General features: G+C 37.1%; 1 protein-coding gene across 1 annotated transcript; it reads right to left on the reverse strand.

The window, feature by feature from the left end:
- Window positions 1-703: 703 nt before the first annotated feature.
- On the reverse strand, window positions 704-17,902 carry LOC122661112 (trafficking protein particle complex subunit 2-like protein). Its single transcript, XM_043856429.1, has 5 exons — window positions 17,812-17,902; window positions 17,632-17,728; window positions 14,982-15,060; window positions 14,748-14,829; window positions 704-923 (listed from the first exon to the last, which is right to left on the reverse strand). The coding sequence occupies exons 1-5, from the start codon at window positions 17,842-17,844 to the stop codon at window positions 783-785; spliced, it is 432 nt and encodes a 143-aa protein (XP_043712364.1). The 5' UTR covers window positions 17,845-17,902; the 3' UTR covers window positions 704-782.
- Between the last annotated feature and the right edge of the window lie 4,414 nt (window positions 17,903-22,316).

Below are 22,316 nucleotides of genomic sequence, written 5' to 3' on the forward strand. Positions count from 1 at the left end.
AAAAATTTCAATTCTTAAGAAGAAGGCTGTGTTTGGTATGCATTCTGGGTCGAATTTGCATTCTCAGAACATAAAAATAGTTATTTTTATCGTCTAAAAATACGAAATTGACCCAGAATGCATTCCAAGAATGCATACCAAACACAGAAAGGTTGCCCCAAAACAAAATTTACAACTGATTAAAAATTTCAATTCTAAGAAAAAATCAAAAGATTGCCCCAAAACAAAAATTAACAACTGATTATCTCGTTTGATACAATGGGTACCTGTCCTCATGGTTCTTGTCCACATGTGGTGAAATGCAAGAAGGGCTAACACAACTCAGTAAGTACTTGTTTTGAATCCATACCATGTTTTAGTAATCAGTATCGGGTATCTGATACCAATCGGACAGATTTATCCCTGTTTCCTTTGAAATTTTGAATTTTTTTTTTACATTTTTACCCTTGTCCATACTGATCCACCGATACGGATCGGCCAGAAATCAGTATCAGTCTCCATTGATTCCGATACGAATCAGCCGATCCGATACCCATTCCTCAAACCATGATCCATACTGAGGGAAAAAGGAGTGTAATACAATCTCTTTTAGAATGTGTTATTTAACATGAAATTAATTATGCCTCATTTTACCTTTGACTCTATACTCATTGAGAAAGAGAGAATTTAACAAATGGAAAAAAGAAGAATCACTAGTTTTCAATAATGTCAGATCTTTGTTTGCCCCAACAAAACAGAAAAAGAAAAGATAAGGACCAATCTTACACAGGCAGGAGAGTTCTTTAGACAGCCGTATTCAACCAGAAAGTATTCACAATGTTACTGACTCTTTCAGCAAATGTTCTAGAGGTTATTTTCTTCCCTGGAACATGAAATGGATTTGAAACTGCATCCACGTATGCCAAGTGGAACTTCCTAAAAAACTACATGAGTAGTTTTCACCAGAGAAGAAACAAAAGCGAAGTAAGCTAAGGGGCCATGATACAGAATCAGTAACATACATTGAACAAGCAACTGATCTTAGTGTATTATCTAATCTTCATTATGAGCAGAAGACACTAAATAGCAATACTTTGTGAAAGAACCCATGTGCAGAAAAGGACCAATCAATACTATAATGCGTATGAGCATTGACTTACAAATGGCTAAATGCTAAAACACCCTCTACAGTTAGCCAGCACAGTTAGCCAACCTAGTGAACAGAATACATGTGTATTGATGCATCTTTGAGGGCATACAAGAAGAATAAAACTACTTTGATGGAAGTGGAAGATTCTGAGGATCTACTCATCTTGTCAATAATATGCTGAATACCATATGATAAATTTACTGAGGTAGCAAAAAAACATCAAGAGTATGCACGATTAATTAACCAATTGACTTGTATCACTTGCTATCAAACAGCAATGAATACTCAGCTGTATGCAGTTCACAGTATACTTGGATCTACCAAATAGGTTTCTTAAAGCGGAATTTTCTAGCTTCAAACTATTCCTTTATCAGTGATGGGTTTCTTGAAGCCTAAGGGAATAGGTTCAGAGACTCAGTTGAAAACCAGAATCGCATTGAAGGGGAAAAGACCAGATTTAGAAGAAATTCATTAAATAACAATCAACAACTCAGATGGGAATGAAATTCTGGTCGAATGTCACTTTAATGGTCTAGAATAACTCCTCAAAATCTGATTGAAGTTATATACTAATACTCTATGTATAGGGTCTGAGCAAAAGAGTGATGTAGATCAAAACATAAAGAAGAGGCCAAAACACTGTTCACGTGTCACAGCCCCTTAAGTTGGCTTGGTGAGAATATTACTAGAAGAACCGTGGTGATAGAATAGTCTTTTAGTTGTTAGTAATTCAAGTCTTTAAGTGAGGGCTATAATTGTCTCTTTGGGCCTAATTATTTAAAAGATACTTGCTACAATCGATAGAGACATATTGAGAGGTGGGGACCACCACTATAGAGAATCGGCAGCAATATTTGATCACTAAAAGTGGGGTCCACAAGGGGCAAGCATCGACTGGAATATTTAGAAGACTCCTAGAAGACCTTGAAGATTATATCTAGTTTATTTTTGAGTCAATCCTATTTATTATTTTCTTAATTTCTAATTTTCAGTTCAGTAGTTTCTATTTTCTTTTAACTTGAGATGCAAGCACAGCCCTCTATATAATGTAAAGGCTGTAGAAGCCTCCCCACGATTTGAATAGCTGAATGAAATTTGCTTTGAAGCATGAAGATTCTGTTATCCCTTGTGTGGATGAAGAGCTGAGAAGCCTGGCTGGTGAGAGCAAAAACCCCTAGGGCTCAGAGAGCCGAATCTCCTTATCCCCTATTTTCTATCTTCTCTATTCTTCTTTTCCTTACAATCGATCCCTGTACTGCTGCTGTTCTCTGTTGAGCAATCCCAGTGCTGTGAAGACTTATTCAAAAGCTGCAATCAACCCCAAACATTCCAAGACTGTTGCTGCCATCGATTGAAGCCTGTTGCTGCTCCTACAAGGTGAATTGTTGCTGCAACTCCTGAATCCATAACTTCACATCCCTCCATCAGAACTTGTGTAGATTTGGAGCACAGAATCACACCATCAAGCACCCCAGCCGATCCCAATCTTGGTCTATTCTGCTGGCTAAATTGCCCTACACCACTAAACTTCTATTTTCATTCTCAACTTCCATCTCCAATTCTGACCATCAGAACTGAACCAAACTTGCAGCAAAGCTTCTCACCATCAAGGTCTACACTCGATCTTCATTATGAGTCAAATACAGTGCTGGTTTGTTAGATATTCCATAACCTTCTATTTTGGAATCCTTTTCATATCTCAGCATCCAACCATCAGAATTGGATGAAATTTGGAGCATAGGCTCCTCTCACTTACTACTACACTCGATCCAAGTTGGGTAACATTCCCATGGCTGGTTTGGCTTAATTTCCTAAACCTTCTAATTCTGCCTTTGTTCCTATTTTGGATTTGTGGGTATGCTTGGGGCTAAATGAACCCTAATTTAGTCTTACATTAGAGAGTAAAATCAGAAACCTAGAGGTCCAATTTGATAGTCAACAAAAAAACAGAATAATGATCAGATTTAGATTTAATAAGTGACTATAAATTTAAAATAGCAAATAGAATCTGATCTTCAAAACTAGTAGAATGAAGAATCCCACTTGAAGTAGGACTCTAAGAAATCAATACCAAAATCCAAATTTAAAACCGTGGCCCGTGGGTATGTTTAAAACATGATACGATAGTCAAATCTGAAGTTTGATTTGAAAAAAAGTAAACCATGGAGAAATTGAAATACCAGCAAGTAGGGTATGCACAAGAACAGAATAGAAACCAAGAAATACTAACCAGATTTGATGGTGCATAAAATAAGGAAGAATGGAAGAAAGATAGATGCATATGAACCAAGTAACTCATCAGGAACTAGACTGAAATCCCATCAGCTCTACCTTAGCAATTCACCAAAAGTTGCATTGCATCTTACAGAAGCTATTCTGAATCACACAGAACATAAGTATTATTGAGGATTGACGTCTTGTATTCTGTGGTTTGGGTTGTGGGACTTTTAGGGTTTACATGAGGGTAATTTCGGAAATTGTATGTTTTCCCTTTAAATTGATAGTGATGGGGTTCAGTAGTGTTAAGAGGTAATTCTTTGTAAACAGAGGCGAGAAGTAGAGAGCTTGTAATCCTATTCTCTATTTCTAGTGTAGCTGCTCTCATCTCACTGTGGACGTAAGCACCTTGCTGAACCACATATATCCTTGCATTGTGGTTGTTTGATTTTCTTTCTTTTGTTATGTTGTTTTTTCTGCATTGTGGATAGGTTTCAATACGTACAAGGAATAAAGCCACGCGTTATTCAATATAAAAAACCATGGCGGGCTCTATGGTCTTACATACTTTAAATAGAAACTTAAAGTGAAGTTACATTAGGAAAGGAAAAATATACTTAAAATACGGAAGAAAGAAATAGGAAACTCTATCCATAATATGAATAGATGTCCCTAATAACTAAAACTCTATATTAACTAATTAGAATAGGTGTCTCACATATTTAAAACTCTATCCAAAGTAGGAATAAGAGTTCTTGATGTAGATAACAAGTCGATATGTACCCGTAGGAACAAGCCCCAAAACCAGCCCAGCAAGGTTGTAGGATTTGACTGCTGTGAGAGGCAGCCTAGTCTTTCTGATGTGCAAGTTTTTGTTGGTTCAATGGAGCATCTCCTAAGGCAGCCCCAGCCCAGAGAGAAGCATGAAGAAGATAAGAGACCAAAACAGAAATTTAAAAACAAAATAAAAAAGGAAGTTACTGTTCACATGAACAGTACCCGAGTCACTGTTCACGTGAACAGTGATTTGGAGGCACATATCAGCTTTGTTCCTATTTTTGCTTAGCTATGTTAGTTTTCCTTGTTTCTATTTCCCAGTTTGGTTGTAATAGGAGATTAGATAGTTTCTCAATTCAGTTTTAGCAAGTTAGTACTAGTTTCTAATTTCAGATTTAGAAAGTAGGCTTAGCTTTTATTTAGAAGTCTCTATTGTCGTAAGTTTCTACTTCAGTCCTTTGCTTCCTTTTAGTTAGATTTAGTTTCTCAAAGAACCACTGCAAAAGGATCGTTGATAGTTGCAGCAGATCATCAATAATGGAAGCAAATCAGAATTAGAAGGTGAACACCAAAATAGAAGGTAACAATGCTAGGTAATCCAGCCAGCAGTTTGGTGACAAACTAGGATCGAATGGACCAAGGGACTGGGTAGGTCTTGTGTTCCAAATCTCAGCCAGTTCTGATGGCTAACAAGGGAGATATGAAGGGAATCCCAAAATAGAAGGTTAGGACAGATCTCCCAAACCAGTGGAATTTAGAACACCAAACTTGGGATCGAGTGTAGCCCTTAATTGTGTGATTCTGCTCTCCAAACCTCTGCGGAGTATGAGCCTTGGTTGTAGAGATATTAGCACTTGAAGTTTACTGGAAAATCTGGGCAGAAACTAGAATCACAGGACTGCAACCCTCTGTAGATGGGAGGCAGTAGCAGCAATTCACAGAGACGATTAGTGGTTGATTAGGTCTTCAAGACTGTAGCACAGTAGCAGGTTGGAGTTTCTCAGCAGCAGCAACAGCAGTCTAGGCTTAATTGGTGGTTTGATTCTGGTCTCCAAGAGGTTCATAACAGCAGCTTGTAGCAGTCACAAGGTAGTCACAGCAGGGGAGATCGATTGAGGAAGGGAAGAAGATATGAGAAGACGATAAAGGGGGATAAGGAGATTTGGCTCTCACTAGCCAAGCCTCTCAGCCCTTCATCAACACAATAGGACAATAACATTGCACAAAAGCAAGCTTCATTCATTCAAAAAATCGTGGGGTGCCTCTATGGGCAGGTTACAATATATAAAAGACTAAGGGCTGATTTGGTTTGATTTCTATTTCAATTTTGAATTGATTTCGTGAAATAGTCAACAAATAGATTTTTGTTCAAGAAATTGAAATTATTTTGGTTGCACCAATCTGAAATATTTCAAGAATTAAAAATCCATTTGGTAGTTCAATTTCTAAGAATAGATTCTCTCTAATGAATATGGCTCTGTTGGTCATCGGACTTCTGAATGGAACTCTGAAATGAAGACTGCCTCAACCCATAAATTCAGGGGATTTCCCTGTATCTGCCTACATCTTCTTCATAACTCTTAAACTGTTTTCTGACATCCACTCCAAGAACATCCTCTCTGCTACTTCTCGATTCCTTCTTTCAATAACCACTTGAAGATTTCCCAACAAACTCTGCATATTTAACCTGAACATGGATATCCCTCTCAATATCACTAGAAGATGACACTGAGCAAAACAATCAGGGAAGACTGCCTCAACCCATATAAAAATCTAGGGCATATGGGCACTCCATGGATTGATAAAGCACAGCAGGTGCAAGGAAGAAATGAAGATTTCTCAATTCTTTCATTCAAGAAGCAGCGGTAATCATTGAAGGAAAAAGGAAAGAGACCCTTTGCTCCTAAGCAACATGGCTGAGCTAAAGTAAGTGTTGTGCATATTTTCTTTGGTAGAATATATACAGAAGTGAGAAGAAAGAGACGATTCTTACCACAACATTACAAATGGATTTGAAGGATCTGCTGGGCTTTTGAAGTCAAGACTTGATACGACAACTGTAATGGAATCTAGCGTGTTTAAAGAGATCAGATTGCAACTGACCAGGTTTGTTTTTGCAGATAAGACTGCTGGGACTGAGAGGGAAAAACTGGCATACGTCCGCCAGGGACCCAGTATCAACCACAGGACCGAGGTGATTGAATCCACAGGGAGCAAAACTCCGCCAGAAGGAAACTCGGCAACCCACATAATCCCTTCAGTGGTTCACAGTGACGGGTAGTTCCTTTGGGTCATGGTTTACCAGTGGCGGGTATGGAGTGGGGGTTGCAGCGGCGGGTGAGGTCGCATGGAACTCGTATTCAATGACAGAGGTGATCTGAACTCATATTCGCAGAAGAAAGGAGGAGTGGAAGTAGAAAGGAGACTTGAATAAAAAGTCAATGAAATTACTTATTTACCCATCAAAGGAGCCATTGTTTACCACATGCTTATTAAAGACCAGCGACGAAATAGAGTGAATAAAATTTCAATTTTGAAATTGAAAAAGCATCTCACCTATTTCAAAATTTCTCTTTCCCTTGATTTCTCTTTCACTGAAATAAGGTGTAAAAATCAAACCAAACAATTTCAAAAATCGAAATCACCCTATGAAATTGAAATAGAAATCATACCAAAACAGCCCTAAGGATTGAGCTCCAAAATAGAAATTAAACTTAGAAGGTCCCTTATAAGGCTGAGACTTGGGTTACAAGTAATGAAACTAAAATAGAAACTCTAAGTTGCAAGGTTCAAAATGGAAACTAAGTCTAATTAAAAAATAGAAACTTAAGCCTACATTCTAAATCTGATATTAGAAACTAAACTAAACTTCTAAAACTGAATTTCTATTTTAGAAACTATCTAATCTCCTATTACAACAAAACTGGAAAATAGAAACAAGGTAAACTAACACAACTAAACAAAAATAGGAACAAAGCTTTCCATATGTGCCCCCAAATCACTCTTCACGTGAACAATAACTCGGGTACTGTTCATGTGAACAGTTTCTCTTTTTTTTTTAAATTTCTGTCTTGGTCTCTTATCTTCTTTATGCTTCTCTGTAGGCTGGGGCTGCCTTAGGTGATGCTCCACCGAACCAACAAAAACTTGCCACATCATCAGACCAGGCTGCCTCTCACAACAGTCAAATCCCACAACCTTGCTGGGCTGGTTTTGGGGCTAGTTCCTGTAGGTACATATGGACTTGTGATCTACATCAGTTCTATTCAGGCAAGTCCATTGTATCTTTAACAACCAAGGAAATAACAATTGTTTAATAAAATAAAATATCTCAAACTTACCTAATAAAGTAAATCCCGTATTCCTACCTCTTACCCATACTTTAGACCATTAAAGTGACCTATTACAAAGAGACCACATTGGACTAAAGGCCCAACCCAAGGCTTATTTTAGTAGAAATAATTACTAAAATAAGCCCAGTCAGTGTTTTATCTGCATCAACCAGACATCTTATAAGGCAGCATATCACATTATAATGGCCTAATCAGTGAATACATTATGGAAGAAAGAATTAGATTGAGAATAAACTACAAAATGATAAGCAGGATGGTACCTACATACTAAAAAAAGGTGCTTCTTGAAAGAGCCAAGCATAATATCGTTATTTCCCATTGTTTTCTGATGAAATCTACGAAGTGATCAGTAATGATTGGATGGATCTTTTATAGCTATGAAAACAAATATTGTTAATAAGGAAAGAAAGGAGAACAAGGATAGGAAGCCAAGAAATTTATAAAAAAAAAGGGCAATAGAGGGGAGGAACCTAGTGACCCTGCACATACCGGTTCTTAAAATCTCTCCATTGACAGGAGATTGGACCAATGAGAACAAGATGAAAAACTAGGAGGCCATAAAAAATATTTCACCAGTATGGTAAAATAGTTTTCAAGGAACACAGGCTCGTTTAATCATACATCAGATAGCACCCTGCGAATCACCTGCTATCATCAGAGTGGGATGAGCATGACCTTCCCGTATCGGAATCCCTCCAAACAGGAAAGAAATCCAAACTGATTGGAGTCATGGCTGCTGATCTGTTATGTGCCTGATAGGGCTCAATCTAGTTTATGGGCACTAGATTGGGCCAGCCTAGTATGGGATAGGTTAAAGGGCTTGATTTAACGTATTCCATCAGCTTTGGAGCTTTTGGTATATCGGTCAAGAACCTAACATTTGGTATCAGAGCCAGACACCACATTACGGATTCAAGTCACGGAAAAGGCTACCTAAGAGAGGGCTACCTGGAGTAGATAGAAAGCCGTCAGGAAAGGGCTACCTACTGCCAGGCAGAAACCCTGGGGCGGAGTGGAGGCGATTGGAAAGGGCTATCTACTACCAGAGCGAGAGCTGCCTAGAGTGAGGGCCGAGTATTATAACCAAAAGCTCCAGAGCTGATGGAATGATTTTAATTTTTATTTGTAGCCTAGTGGCCGTGTCCTCAAGACCACTATTATTTAAAAAATAATGGAAAAAGAAAGAAATAATAAGGAGAGAGAGGGAGAAGAAAATAGGATAGGGCTTTGGCTTTACGGACGAAGTCGGACGTCTTGGCTTGGATGAGGAAGCTTACCTCATCTCAGTTAAGAGAAATTTTAGGAATTCAAAAATCTCCTTTCTTCTTCCAAATTCATGAATAAATAGTCGTACAATAACAACCACTTAATTACCCACTTAATCACTTTCTATAATAACTCCGCCTCTACTAATTAACTACTCCTACCTCCACTACCAATAAACCCTCCCTCCAAGTAACTACCCACAACCAATTTACATAATCCCAAAGCCCAACTGATTTACATAATTCACTTAATGACTCCTAGGCTAAACTAATAATCCCATCCCCGTAAAATTTGGTCTGGTCCTCAAGACCACTATTAATGCAGTTAAGATTGTCCAATTGAGTCAATTGGGTCAATTGGACCTCATAGAACTTTATTTTGGCCCATGGTTGGGTTCCATAGACCTTAGGCTTCTTATTTTTTGGTTTATTGATGTAAGGGGGGACTAATTTATAAGCCTATAAAGTGGGGATAGTGTTAGTACACGGGATTAGTAATTAAATTGAGTGTTTGAGTTTTATTAGGATACTTAATAGCTAGATAGAATTCTGTTTTGAATTTATTTACTTTATTGAGTGTATTAGAGTGATTAGGAGTACTTTTATGAGTCAAATTAGGAATATTAGAAGGTCTATATATATGTAATACATTCCCCGTCAATTAGAGTTGAGCAGTGCATGCGGGATTGGTGTTCCAAATCTGATTTATTCTCTTCTCTTTTGTTCTCTTCTTCTTTCTTCTTTCTCCCAAGAATATCGATCTCATCTCTCTTCCCTCCCCTTCCATCAATCTGATTTCTTCCCTTGACAACACAGTTGCTTCCTTTATCTCAGATTTGATTACAGATTGATTATTGGGCCTACTTGCATCTGAGATCTTTAATCTGGATTAGCAGATTGCATCAACTATATTACAACTAAAAATTGAAAATAATTCCGTCCAGATCCCAAATCTTGTTGGGGTGATTCCCAAGTTGCTTCCGCTGATTTCCAATAGATATGAATTGGATGTTACGCTCATGAACTCGTCGGTCCAAAAATGCTTGAAGAACTTGATGAAAATCTCATATAGACCCCAGACAGTCAATCTCTGCTGAACAAATCCCTTCCATCCACCCTTGTTTTAAGCCATTAAACAGAGGAGGGTTATTCCTATATAGACCTGGGACGGTCGATTTCCTCCACTGTGCTTGACTCTGATACCATTTGATACGTGTAAAGATAATCTAAAAATAAAATAAAAAGAAAGAGAAATAATAGGGAGAGAAAGAGATGAGAGAGAGATAAAAGGAAGAGATAATAGGGGAAGATAAGATAATATATATATATATATAAATTGGGAAAGAAAGAAAATAGGGGTTTTGGGCTTTACAGATGAAGCCGTCGAACGTCCTAGCATAATTGGGAGGCCGCCAATCCTCTACTCAAGATAAACTTAAGAGACAATTTAGGATTTCAATGATATTCCTATTCATTGCATTTAATCTCCTTAATAAGAATTACAACAAACTCACACTACTCTTAATATCACTCTAACTACCCATAATTATTATATCACGTATTACATAAAACACTATTTAAATTAAAATATAAACTACTTCAAAGTACTCCGTCCTAAACCGATACTATCCCTATTACGTACATAACAATCCATCCCCTTGGAATTGCCCTTGTCCTCAAGGACAATGAAATTAAGGAAAATAAGGGTCCACCCGGATCCTAGATCTTGGTAGAGTCTTCTTTGCCTTTAAACCTCATTTTGAACCTCATCCCTATGGAATAATTGTTCTTGACAGACTCTTTATATTGATCACATGGAATAAGAAATTCTACAGGGTTTGTTCTAGGTTCAACATTCCGTCTCAGCACCTTAAATCCGCCATGAGTGTTAGTATCTAAGGTCGTCCAGGTCTTACAAAACGAGTGTACATGGAGATATGGAGGAGTGGGCAGCAACTCCTTCTCTACAGAGGTCTCTTGTGTAGCCTCTAACTTATCATTGTCTTCAATGAAGCAGAGAACATCAAATCTTGGGGTGAACGACTGTTGTGATTCGTTTTGTCAGATCCTTTTGATGTTCCCAGATCATACATCATAGAAGGAGAATGTAGCCATGGACTTCTTCCCTTCTCGCTCGGGTTGGGCTGAACGAAAACTAATCTTCTCGTCAATCCTCTCCATGATTTTTTGCTATCTAATGATGATCTGTTGCTGCCTAGTGATGTGAAAACCCATATTATTTTCTAGCTTCTCCACTCGTCGATCCAAGCCTAGCTGTGATGCCATTTGTTACGTGTAAAGATAATCTAAAAATAAAATAAGAAAAAGAGAGAAATATATATATATATATATATATATAGAGAGAGAGAGAGAGAGAGAGAGAGAGAATATGGACAGGGGTTTGGATTTATGGATGAAGTCGGATATCTTAGCTTAGATGACGAAGCCTACCTCATCTCTTGAGAGATATTTTATGATTCAATAGTCTCCTTTCTTCCAAATTCATCAATAAATAATCGTACAATAATAACCACTTAACGACCCACTTAATCACTTTCTATAATAACTTCAACTACTCCTAACATCAAAACTAGGATCCAAGTGGATCCTTTCTTCTTCCAAATTCATTAATAAATAGCCGTACAATAATAACCACTTAGTGACCCATTTAATCACTTTCTACAATAACTTCGAACTACTCCTAACTTCAAATCAGGGATCCGGGTGGACCCTTATTTCCTTGGGGCAAACCCTTCCATATTCTCTCTCTATCTCTCTCTCTCCCCCTTTCTCTCCCTATTATTTCTCTCTTTTTTTAATTTTATTTTTAGATTATCTTTGCACGTGACAAACGGCATTAGAGCTAGACTTGGATCGACGAGCAGAGAAGCTAGAAAATAATATGGGATTTCACATCACTAGGCAGCAACAGATCATCATTAGACAGCAACAAATCATGGAGAGGATTAACGATTTGTTCGAGAAGATTCGTTCGGCCCAACCCGAACAAGAAGGGAAGAAGTCCATGGCTACACTCTCTATCCATGATGTATGATCTGGGAACATCAAGAGGATCCGACAAAACGAATCACAACAGTCGTTCACCCTAAGATTTGATGTTCTCTGCTTCATTGACAACAATGATAAGTTAGAGGCTACACAAAAGACCTCTGTAGAGAATGAGTCATTACCCACTCCTCCACATCTTCATGTACACTCGTTTTGTAAGACCTGAACGACCTCAGATACTAACACTCATGGTGGATTTAAGGTGCTGAGACGGAATATTGAACCTAGAACAAGCCCTGCAGAATTTCTTGTTCCATGTGATCAATACAAAGAGTCTATCAAGAACAATTATTCCATAGGGATGAGGTTCAAAATGAGGTTTAAAGACGAAGAAGACTCCACCAAGATCTGGGATATGGGTGGACCCTTATTTTCCTTAATTTCATTGTCCTTGAGGACAAGGACAATTCCAAAGGGATGAATTGTTATGTACGTAATAGGGATAGTATCGGTTTAAGAGGAAATAGTTTGAAGTAGTAATGTTTTAATTTAAAATAGTGTTTTATGTAATACGTGATAAAATAGTTATGGGAAGTTAGAGTGATATTAGGACTAGTGTGAGTTAGTTGTAATTCTTTACTTAAGGAGATTAAATGGAATGAATAGGAGTATCACTTAAATCCTAAATTAGCTCTTACATTTATCTTGAGAAGAGGATTAGCGGCCTCCCAATTTCGCTAAGACGTCCGGCGACTTTGTCCATAAAGCCCCAAAACCACTATTTTCTTTCTTTCCCTATTATCTCTCTCTCTTATCTTCCCCTATTATCTCTCTCTCTCTCATCTTTTTCTCTCCCTATGCGCTTTCTAAGGGGCTTTCCTCCGCCCCAGGGTTTCTACCTGGCAGTAGGTAGCCCTCTCCTATGTAATCCTTTCCGTGACTCGAATCCGTAACGTGGTGTCCGGCTCTGCTACCAAATGTTAGATACTTGACCGATACCCCAAAAGGTCCAGAATTGATGGAACACGTTAAATCAAACCCATTAACCTATCCCATACAAGACTGGCCCAATCTTGCACCCATGCACTTGCTCAAGCCCCATCAGGCACATAACATGATCATACTCAAAAGAACATAAATTCATCAACACACTGCATTTCTCCTCACTCCTAATACTACCCACAAATACTCAACATGAAGTATCAAATGTAAAAAGGCATTTGAACACTGACATATATTTTGCCAAATTACCCTTTTACTAATATATGGACTAGAAAAAGAAAAGAATTAAATTCAATGTTGGGACAAATTTAGAAGAATTGGTGATTGTTTAGGTGAAAAAAAGGGAAGACAGGCAGAAGTGTGTCTGGCACACTGTTAGCAAAAACGTGGCGTTCCCATTTTTTTGGCATTTTAAGATCTTGGACTTCAGTGGCCATATTTCTCTCTCCCGAACTCTGATCGGCCTGATACTTTCACCAACGTAAAGATGACTCGAAGGGATACATTTTTCATGATATTACCTTCAACTCAAGGTCAATGCATGGATACCGAAATTGAAAACATGTACTTCAAATAAAAATTCCTCAATTTATATGAGAATAGTGCCTTTTTATAGTTCCTTTTTTTTTTTAAATATAAACGTTTAAAACCTGTACCGTCCGTTTTCCCTTTTTTACCCTCTTTTTTTTTTTTTTTTTTTTTTTTTTCGCGTTTTATTTGACCGTCTGTCCGTTTGCAATTTTTTACCGTTTAATACCCATACCGTCAAACTTTTTTTTTTTGCCGTTCCCGTTTTTGCTAACTATGGTCTGGCAACAACTCAAAGCTAATCCTAGTTGTCCACTCTAGGAATTTCTTTTGCCTACTCAGGCCATGTGCCATCCATTAAATGCATATGCAAGGAGAAAAGCTTACTAGGCTGGCCCAATCTAGCCCTTTAAATCTATCCCTTACTAGAAAAGCTCTAGAGCTGATGGCATGCGTTAAATCAAGCCTTAACCTATCCCATACTAGGCTAGCCCAATCTAACGCACATACACTAGATCAAGCCCCATCAAGCACATAACATGATCACACTCAGAAGAACATAAATTCATCAACATACTACATTTCTCATCACTCCTAACACCAACCACAAATACTCAACATGAGGTATCAAGCGTATACAGGCATTTGAACAGTGACATTTATTTTGACAAATTACCATGTTACTAATATATGGACTGGAAAAAGGAAAGAATTAAATTCAATGTTGGGACAAATTTAAAAGAATTGGTGATTGTTTAGGTAAAAAAGAGGGAAGACTGTCAGAAGTGTGTCTGGCAACAACTCAAATCTAATCCTAGTTGTCCACTATAGGAATTTCTTTTGCCTACTTAGGCCATGTGCCATCCATTCAATGCATACGCAAGGAGAAAGCTTTCAATGAATTATAATACACCGAGAAAAGGTATTCTATATGGGGTTGTCTAAGCAACTTACTAAAGACCATTTAGAATGAATGAAACCACTGAAATGAATTTTTTAGAACTGTCCCTACCAAAACCAAGATGAAAAAAGAAAATAATCAAACTGTTTGAAATATAACATTGCAATCAGAAGCTCATGGAAAACGACAAAATACTCCAACATCGTAATCTATCCTTAATATTTTGTCATCACGAAATAATAGCCAATCAACCCCACCTCCACCTCCACTGGGCCCCGCACCACCCCCCCCCCCCCGAGGGGAAGAAATAATTGTATTAAGCTCAATGCAGGTCATTCTTCCTTAGGTGTTCTTCATTTCTCTCATGTCAAAGAATGAATGGGTAATACTTTACTGGCAGCACCTCCATGCAGTGCAGGATGCAATCTATGAAGAGAAAGCTGTAGCCTATAGCTATTTCAAGCTCAAAAGATTTGAACTATAAAATAGCAAAACCAAAACCATAACATAATGTAAAGGTATAATTTTCTATTTTAATGAAATTGAAGCATCAGAAGTGCACTTACATTTCTAACATCGGCATCTTTGACATCTAGATCAGTTGTGACCAAAATAAATTTCACCTTTGTGTTGGTCAAATACCCATATCTGCAGCAAATATGCTGCAATAAGATGAGAGCATCTAAGAAGTTCCTTACCATACTGAGAACTAGAAAAATGCTTACAATAGAAATAATAGGCATCTATATCTAAACTGGCCAGACTAAAATGGTGAAAAGAAACCACACTGAGAAACTTACATTTTGTAATTCTCAGTTGGATAAAGAAGGCCAAGGAATGCCTCATTCAATGTAGTCCCGGATTTTTTGGGATTATTCACTGAAATATAGAACAAATAATAATCTTATTAGTGACAATAGCCTCTGTTCACAAATCATTTAAGTTGCATACATACCACCACAAATGTATCAATCAAAAGAATTATAACAGGGTCACACTTTCTCTCTCTCTTTATTCATTGGGGGAAAAGAAAGTAAATGTCAGCAACCTAAACAAAGTATATGCATCAATGTATGCATATATGTATATACAATAGCCTCTGCTCAAAAAATCATTTAGGATGCCTGCATATGACCTTTTTTTTTTTTAAACCCGAATATTATCTGGGACCCGGGGAAGCCTCTAAACTTTTATTAATGAAAGTGGAAAATAGAAGCAAGTACAGGGGGGGGGACATAGCCGCCTGTATATGACCATAAAAGCATCAAATTAAACAAAATATAACAGATCACTATTTCTCTTTGACCTATTATAACATGAAAGAGAAGAAAGAAGGGGTGAATAGAGAAAAGATGATGCAACACAACCAGGTTCCATATCACGGTTTGCAAGTGACATAAAACCTGGACGGTTTTTTTGCTGGTCGGTTTGACAAACTGGCCTTTTAGATGCTGGACTGACAAAAACAGATGAAAGTAGGGTTTTTCTCATAAAGATTAGAGATATAGCTATACATTTGACGAAAGATGGGCTTCTGGGTGAATGAATGCTGGAGAATTGAAGTTTAGGAAGATTTAGTGGTAAGATTCAACTTTAATAGTAAAAACTAATGGTCCGCAATAAGATGTTAGGGTCCGTTACCTATTTTGGGATTAAGGGGTGTGCTTTTAGAATCTTGTCTTGCCTATTGGAAAATCTAAAATTAGATAGTGGTTTAAACGTTTATCAGAAATTCCCAGCAGAAAATCTGCATCAAAATAATAAGAAAAGAATAATAGGAGAAAGAAGAAATGAGAGACATCTACATGCTTGGTTTAGGATTCACATCTACATTTAGAAAGCATCAGAACTCCTATGATTTTGAAAGGCCTTCGACCACAATAGGAGCAAAACAACTTAAAATGGTGGAGAACTTTTCTTAATTGTTCTTAAGATCTAATTAATGTAATTATCCCTTCGCCAGCTGGATAGTGGTTCTACATCACGATCATAGTTGTCACGGTGTCTAGGCAACCCAAGGGATCAAAAAACTAAGCGACACCAACAAGGCGCCAAGACGCCCTTCCAAAAAGTCATCTAGGCAACGCCTTGACAACTTTGATCACGATAGAGAACAATTTGAATTTTTCTAGCAAATAGCTATCATTCTCTCTCAACATTTTCTTTAATAGAAAATTTTTTAAAGTAATGAGGTAATTATAGGTAAGTTTCTACCTCCTTGAAGATGAGACTGATTGTAATTTTCACAAGTAAGCGTGCCCCTTTATAAGGTAGATAGAGAACAAGCCTGGACTAACATCGCGGCTGCTCTTAAGAACATTGAATTACTCGCTTTAAATCATTCGATGACCTAAGCAGTAGCTACCAGTAAGTGACCACGAACAGGAATACAGAGTCGAATGTGATTGTCTTAACAACTATAATAAAAAACGTCCAAGCAGAAATAAGAGGCGGTGTGATGAAGATAAGTCACCTAAAGGGCTTATTTTATTGGAAATAAGCCTTTGATTGGGTTATGTAGCTGTTGGTGGGCCTTTGATCCCAAGGGTTTTCTTTGTAATAGAACATTTTAATGGGCCTAAAATAAGGGTAGAAAATAAAGAGTAGAGAATCGGGATTTACTTCATTAATTTAGTTAAGAGTCCTGTTTTGAGTCAGTTTCTTTCATTATTTTAGTTTCTTAGTCATCAGTTTTTGTTACTTTATTAGTTAAGGATTAGGTTAGGCCTTTTCTTTTTACTGTTTGAGTTTGTTTTTGAGTCTTCTATATAAGTTTGTAAGGGGCTACAACCTTGTACACACATTTGATTAATGAGATTGAGAAGAGAACAAAAAACCATAACTTTGTGCTTTTCTTTGTCAGAGATTATGGTGAGAGACTAAAATACAGTGAGAGGCCGTGGTGAGAGATCCGAGTTTGAGAGAGACTACCCTATCTTCTTCTTCTCTTCTTCGATTTCTTTTTTAGTATTATTATTATCATTCTGAAATTTCCTGCATGCTGAGAACCGATCGAAGTATTTACTGTTGCGGGACCCTGAAGTTTGCGTCTTTGCAAATCCTCTTGTGGACTAATTATCACTTGTGACAGGTCTATATTACGGTGCCTGCACCTCAAAATGCCACTTCTACATTCTCGTCTTATAGGACACCAACTATTAACCCTAACAACTGGAGCAGATATTGAAAAGAAAACAAATGAAACGAAAAACCTAGGCGCCAGAAGATAATAGAAGACTACGACGCAAATTCTGAACATTAAACCCTAAATATCATGAGTAGATATCAGAATTTTACAAATTGATCGAACCAAAATCGATTAAACGTTCAAGAATTCAGAACGCAACTGAGACATGGGGTGGAGGTCAATACAAGAATACTTTTACATAGAAGAAAGGAGAAACAAGATCAGCTGGAGATCGAAAAGTAAAGAGAAGACCAAAGTAAAACCTCTCTCATCGATGACGTCCAAGGAGCAATGCACGATGTGATGAAGCTTAAGAGCGTCATCCGCCTCGGTGAAGCTCTGTAGATACAGTGGGTTGTTCTGCTCTTCGGAGAATTTGCAGAGATTTCAGATTCCGGGTAACGGTCGGAAGAGAGAAAGAGAGGGTCGGTAGAGATGCAAACCTGATGGCCTACAACGGCAACGCAAGCGATCATCTTCTCCGATCTACGTCACGACGTCTCCCGCTGCGGAATTTGAGATTTGCTACTTCAGACCCTGAGGCAACTACACAAGGACAAACTGCAGCAATGCTTCCCAGAGAAGGAAAATTGATGATAGGCTGCATTGTGGGTCCCATTGTGCACACAGCGCTGCAGTTACAGAAACGGATAAAAATTCCTGCATTGTGCTGTACATAGTTCCTGATATTCAAGTCATCTTCTGCCCTTAACTAGCTGCATGAACGAAAGATCTAGACCGCAAGTTGTGGATCAGCCCAATCCCTTCGATGGATACTCGCGCATTATGTTGATCGGTTGGAATGAGGATGGTTCTGCATTCATAGCAAAAAACGAGTTTCTGTTTTTTAATGTTTTAAACACGTTTTATCTAGTGCTGTCCTTAGTTAGTAAAGTCGCGTATCATACGCGTATTATATGCGTTCCTGTATTTTTAAACGTATAATACTCCCGCCCCGTATTTTCCCGTATTTTTATAAAAAACGCGTTTTTAAGCAAGCACGTATTATACTCGAATAATACACGTATTATACGTTTTTATAAAAAAAAATTATCCAAAAGATTAGAATTTAGGAAACGATTTCACTTTCCCTTTCGTCCCTTTCGATTTGCGTTGAACATCCAACCGTAGCAAAAGTAGCCGCCTCCATCTCCAATCATCCTCGCCATCTCCGTTCAACAAAGCGGCACTTAAGTCTTGTACTCTCCTCTTGTTTCTCCTGGTCTTTCAACTTGCTCATGTCATTTTCGGAATCTACATTCATTTCTTGTAGATTATTGATATTTTGGTATGTTAAATGATAATCTTAGAGATGTTATATAGCATATTATATTATTGTGTTTATTTTAGTTAATAAAATCATGATATTATTTTGTTTATTAGGTGGTGAATGCATGTTATATAATGAATATATGTCGTTTTTAAAGTATTATTCCGCTATGTATTTCCGTCGGCCGATATACCGTATGCATTTTATGAAGCCGATTTTGAAAAGTATTTCGTTCAATCTCGAACTTACTAACTAGTGAGACCTCGTTGGGATTAATCGATTTCGATCTCAAAATGAGTGAGACCAAATTCAAGCCGTTAAGAAACTTATGTTTTCGTTCGATGTTAATTTTGATTCGTTACAATTTTAGTTTTTCAATATCGGATTGATACAAGTTTAGATTGATATGTTTTCGGGTTTGAACCACAATGAAATCTTACATTTTTAACTTGTAGGGAGGAAAGATTTGATAAAAACATTTTAATTCACCTTCTTCAACCCAAACAAATAATCAAAAGGATTCTGTCCAGCACCCTACCTGAGCTACATGTGCAACATCGAACTTGGTGAGGCGTGAAAAGACCGCCTCACCCCTGCTCGGACAAGGCGCTTGGGTAGGGGTGAGACGATCTTTTCACGCCTCACTGTGTCCAGCACTGCACATACAACCCGGGTAGGGTATTGGACAAGAGCCAAGTCCAACAAGTAAACAACCGTAAATATGTAAATGGATTTGATGTATTCATATTGTAATCCAAACAAAGAGGAATAAATTGTAAGAAAAAGATAACTAATATTGAAATCAATGGATAAATAGAGTTTATAGCAAAATCAGTATTACCAATTCTATCATTATTTATCATTAATGTAAGTGGGAAGATAACTAATAAATGAAATAAATGAAATCGATAAAAAACTAGTTATGTTTTTTTGGTTGAATATAAAAACTAGTTATTGAGAAGATAATTAATATTGAAATCATAAAATGAATCCGACTATCAAATCATTCATTTAACTGTCCAACTAATTTTATATAGTGAACAAGGAGATCTATGGAAACATTATTATAAATGAATTTCTCTATTCATAATCTCATACGCATTGATTTGTAACAATTCCCCTTTGAACCAGAAATTTGCTCACTAATATTGAAATCAATGGATAATCAATTCATCTGTTCATAATCTTATGCTCAATGATCTTTTATCGGTTTCATTCGGCTCGGTGTGGTCTTGTTTTTAGGCGGTCCCGTCATACCCTAATCCAATAAGGATCAGTCTAATTCGGTCTATGTTTTTTTGTCGATTTCAATCGATCTAACGGTTCGGGCTAGGCTTTGACACCCTTATTTTATCGTATACCTCTCAAACTTATGAAAAAAAAACACAGTTTTGTCTTCCATGTTTTATACATGTATAAACACATTCGCATTTGTTTAAAGAGAAATTATCAATGCCACCTCCAATATTTTAAGATGCCCACACGAAGTATGGAACATAGCTAACAACATCCCTTTGAACAAAATCCCAATAGCTTTGAAAGACAAAAAGAATATAGGAATTCCATCAAAGTCAGGAGCCTTAAAAGCCCCAATACTGAAAACTACCTCTCTGACTTCCTCCACTGAAGGTAAAGTGGCCAAAATATATCCTTCTTAACCGGGAACATAATAGAAGAAAACAAACTTTCAACAAAATAAGGATCTAAGGGTTAAATGTACAGAAATTAGAGCTAAAATTTTGTGAAAAGACTGACAATAATAATTGAGGAATCATACCAGAGCTTCCTTTATTTTCTTTGACACACTCAGTCAATCAGACATGACGATTGACTTTAGTAATAGAGTTGAATCCTATTATTGCGATCACTCTTAAAGACATACAAATGTCTACATTTTTAAACCCAAAAAAAAAAAAAATATCCTCTACATCAAGTAAACAATGCAAAGTATTAGAACACTTTGAGAGTTTACATAAATTCTAAGGGGTTGGGTCCATTGATTCCAAATGATAGATATGGTAAAAAAGAGATTCTTTTATTTGAAAGATATTACAAAAACTTCTTTATTCTACTTCTTAAAACACTGCATAATACATTAAGTTTGGAAATAATATTGAAATCAACAATCCCCCTCCACTTAGAATGAACAAAATTTGAAAAAGTTGGATGACAACACTATGCGACTTGGAAATGAAAGATTTTTTGAAAAAAGAGTCACAGTCTACATTATTCCTAAGCCCAAAATATGGGAGAGAGATAAGTGAAACATTTATGTGTGCCAAAAGGGGTGAACAAAGCCTCTATCAAAGCTTTCTCTAATAAGGTTAGGAGGTCTTTGTTTGTTTGACCATGTAAAATGAGATTCATATAAGAGAATCTCCGAAAGACCGAAAAAGAGATTTGGTTACAAAGAACTAGCTTCTCCTAATGATAAAGTGTCTGAGTAAAGTCTCATAATAACACGAAAGTAACAAAAAAGATCCTCCAAAAAAGAATAGAGATCCTTTCAAAAGAAAACTCTATTAGTAATAGATGGTCGGGCATAGAGACCAATTAATCTAAGCTGGTCTTCAAAAATAAAAGCAATAAATCTTTGAGAACAAACAACATTAAAAGGGGAGAGGGGAGAGTATCCGAAACACCAGAGCCCACCACAGAGGCCTTTTGGACCTATAGCTATGAATAAAACCTAGTGTAACATATTTCCTTAAAAATCTTGGCCATGCCTTTGTTAGAAAAACAACGCCTAAAATGGCGATTTTGCAGAAGAAAAATCAAGAGAGAGAAGAATAAACATACAAGACAAAATTTACATGGTTCAAACTCCAAGAAGGAAGGCTACATCCATGGCCAAGCAATAGAACGATTCCACTATTTCTGTGAAGCAAAATACAAACCCTCACTCTCTCATCTCTCAAAGAGATAAAAACATTATATAGGAAAACCCTAATCCACAAAAACACAAAACTACCTCTAGAGACTCACCCAGTTTGGTTTGGACCTGAATCAATACACGGTGCTAGTGTATGCACTTTTTGGTCATTCTAGCGCGTTTCGAAGACGAAACGACCCACCGAAGAATCACCACAGCACTTTCTGGACTGAGATCAGGCTTCACCAATAATAGCCTTATCATCAAGATGTTGTAATTTGGTTTGAGTAAGAAGATTAAATCAGGTTTTAACTTAGCAACATGTCTTTAAAGAGCTATTTTAGTTCTAGGGGAGTGAAGCAGAGAAACGAAAGAATGAAGTTGTTTATATCGCCCGAGCTAAGAATGCAAAGTCGACATAGAATGTATTCCAAGAATGCATTCCAAACACAGCCTAAGTATCCCTCTGTATGCCACATGGAAGGGTGATGTGGTGAATTCAATCATTGGCATGTGTAAAGTTTTAGTCCCAAAATCATACACCTTCCCATGCTTTAGCATATTCACCATTCATCTTCAGCCATCAATTCATTTTTTTAATAAGTTCAAATTTTTTCGTTATTTTATTTTTCCACTTGATCCATTCTTCTTGAAATGAAACTTGACACGTAAGCAAAGGATCAAAATACATCTATCCACAAAATTTCAACCCCATTTAACTTGCCAAAAAACCAAACCTTTTGTTTTTTTCAAACTCTTTAGATTTAACCAGCAAGATTCATATAGATTTGGAAAAATCATCAATA

This window comes from Telopea speciosissima, chromosome 5 (assembly GCF_018873765.1).
Source record: "Telopea speciosissima isolate NSW1024214 ecotype Mountain lineage chromosome 5, Tspe_v1, whole genome shotgun sequence".
NCBI classification, from domain to species: Eukaryota; Viridiplantae; Streptophyta; class Magnoliopsida; order Proteales; family Proteaceae; genus Telopea; species Telopea speciosissima.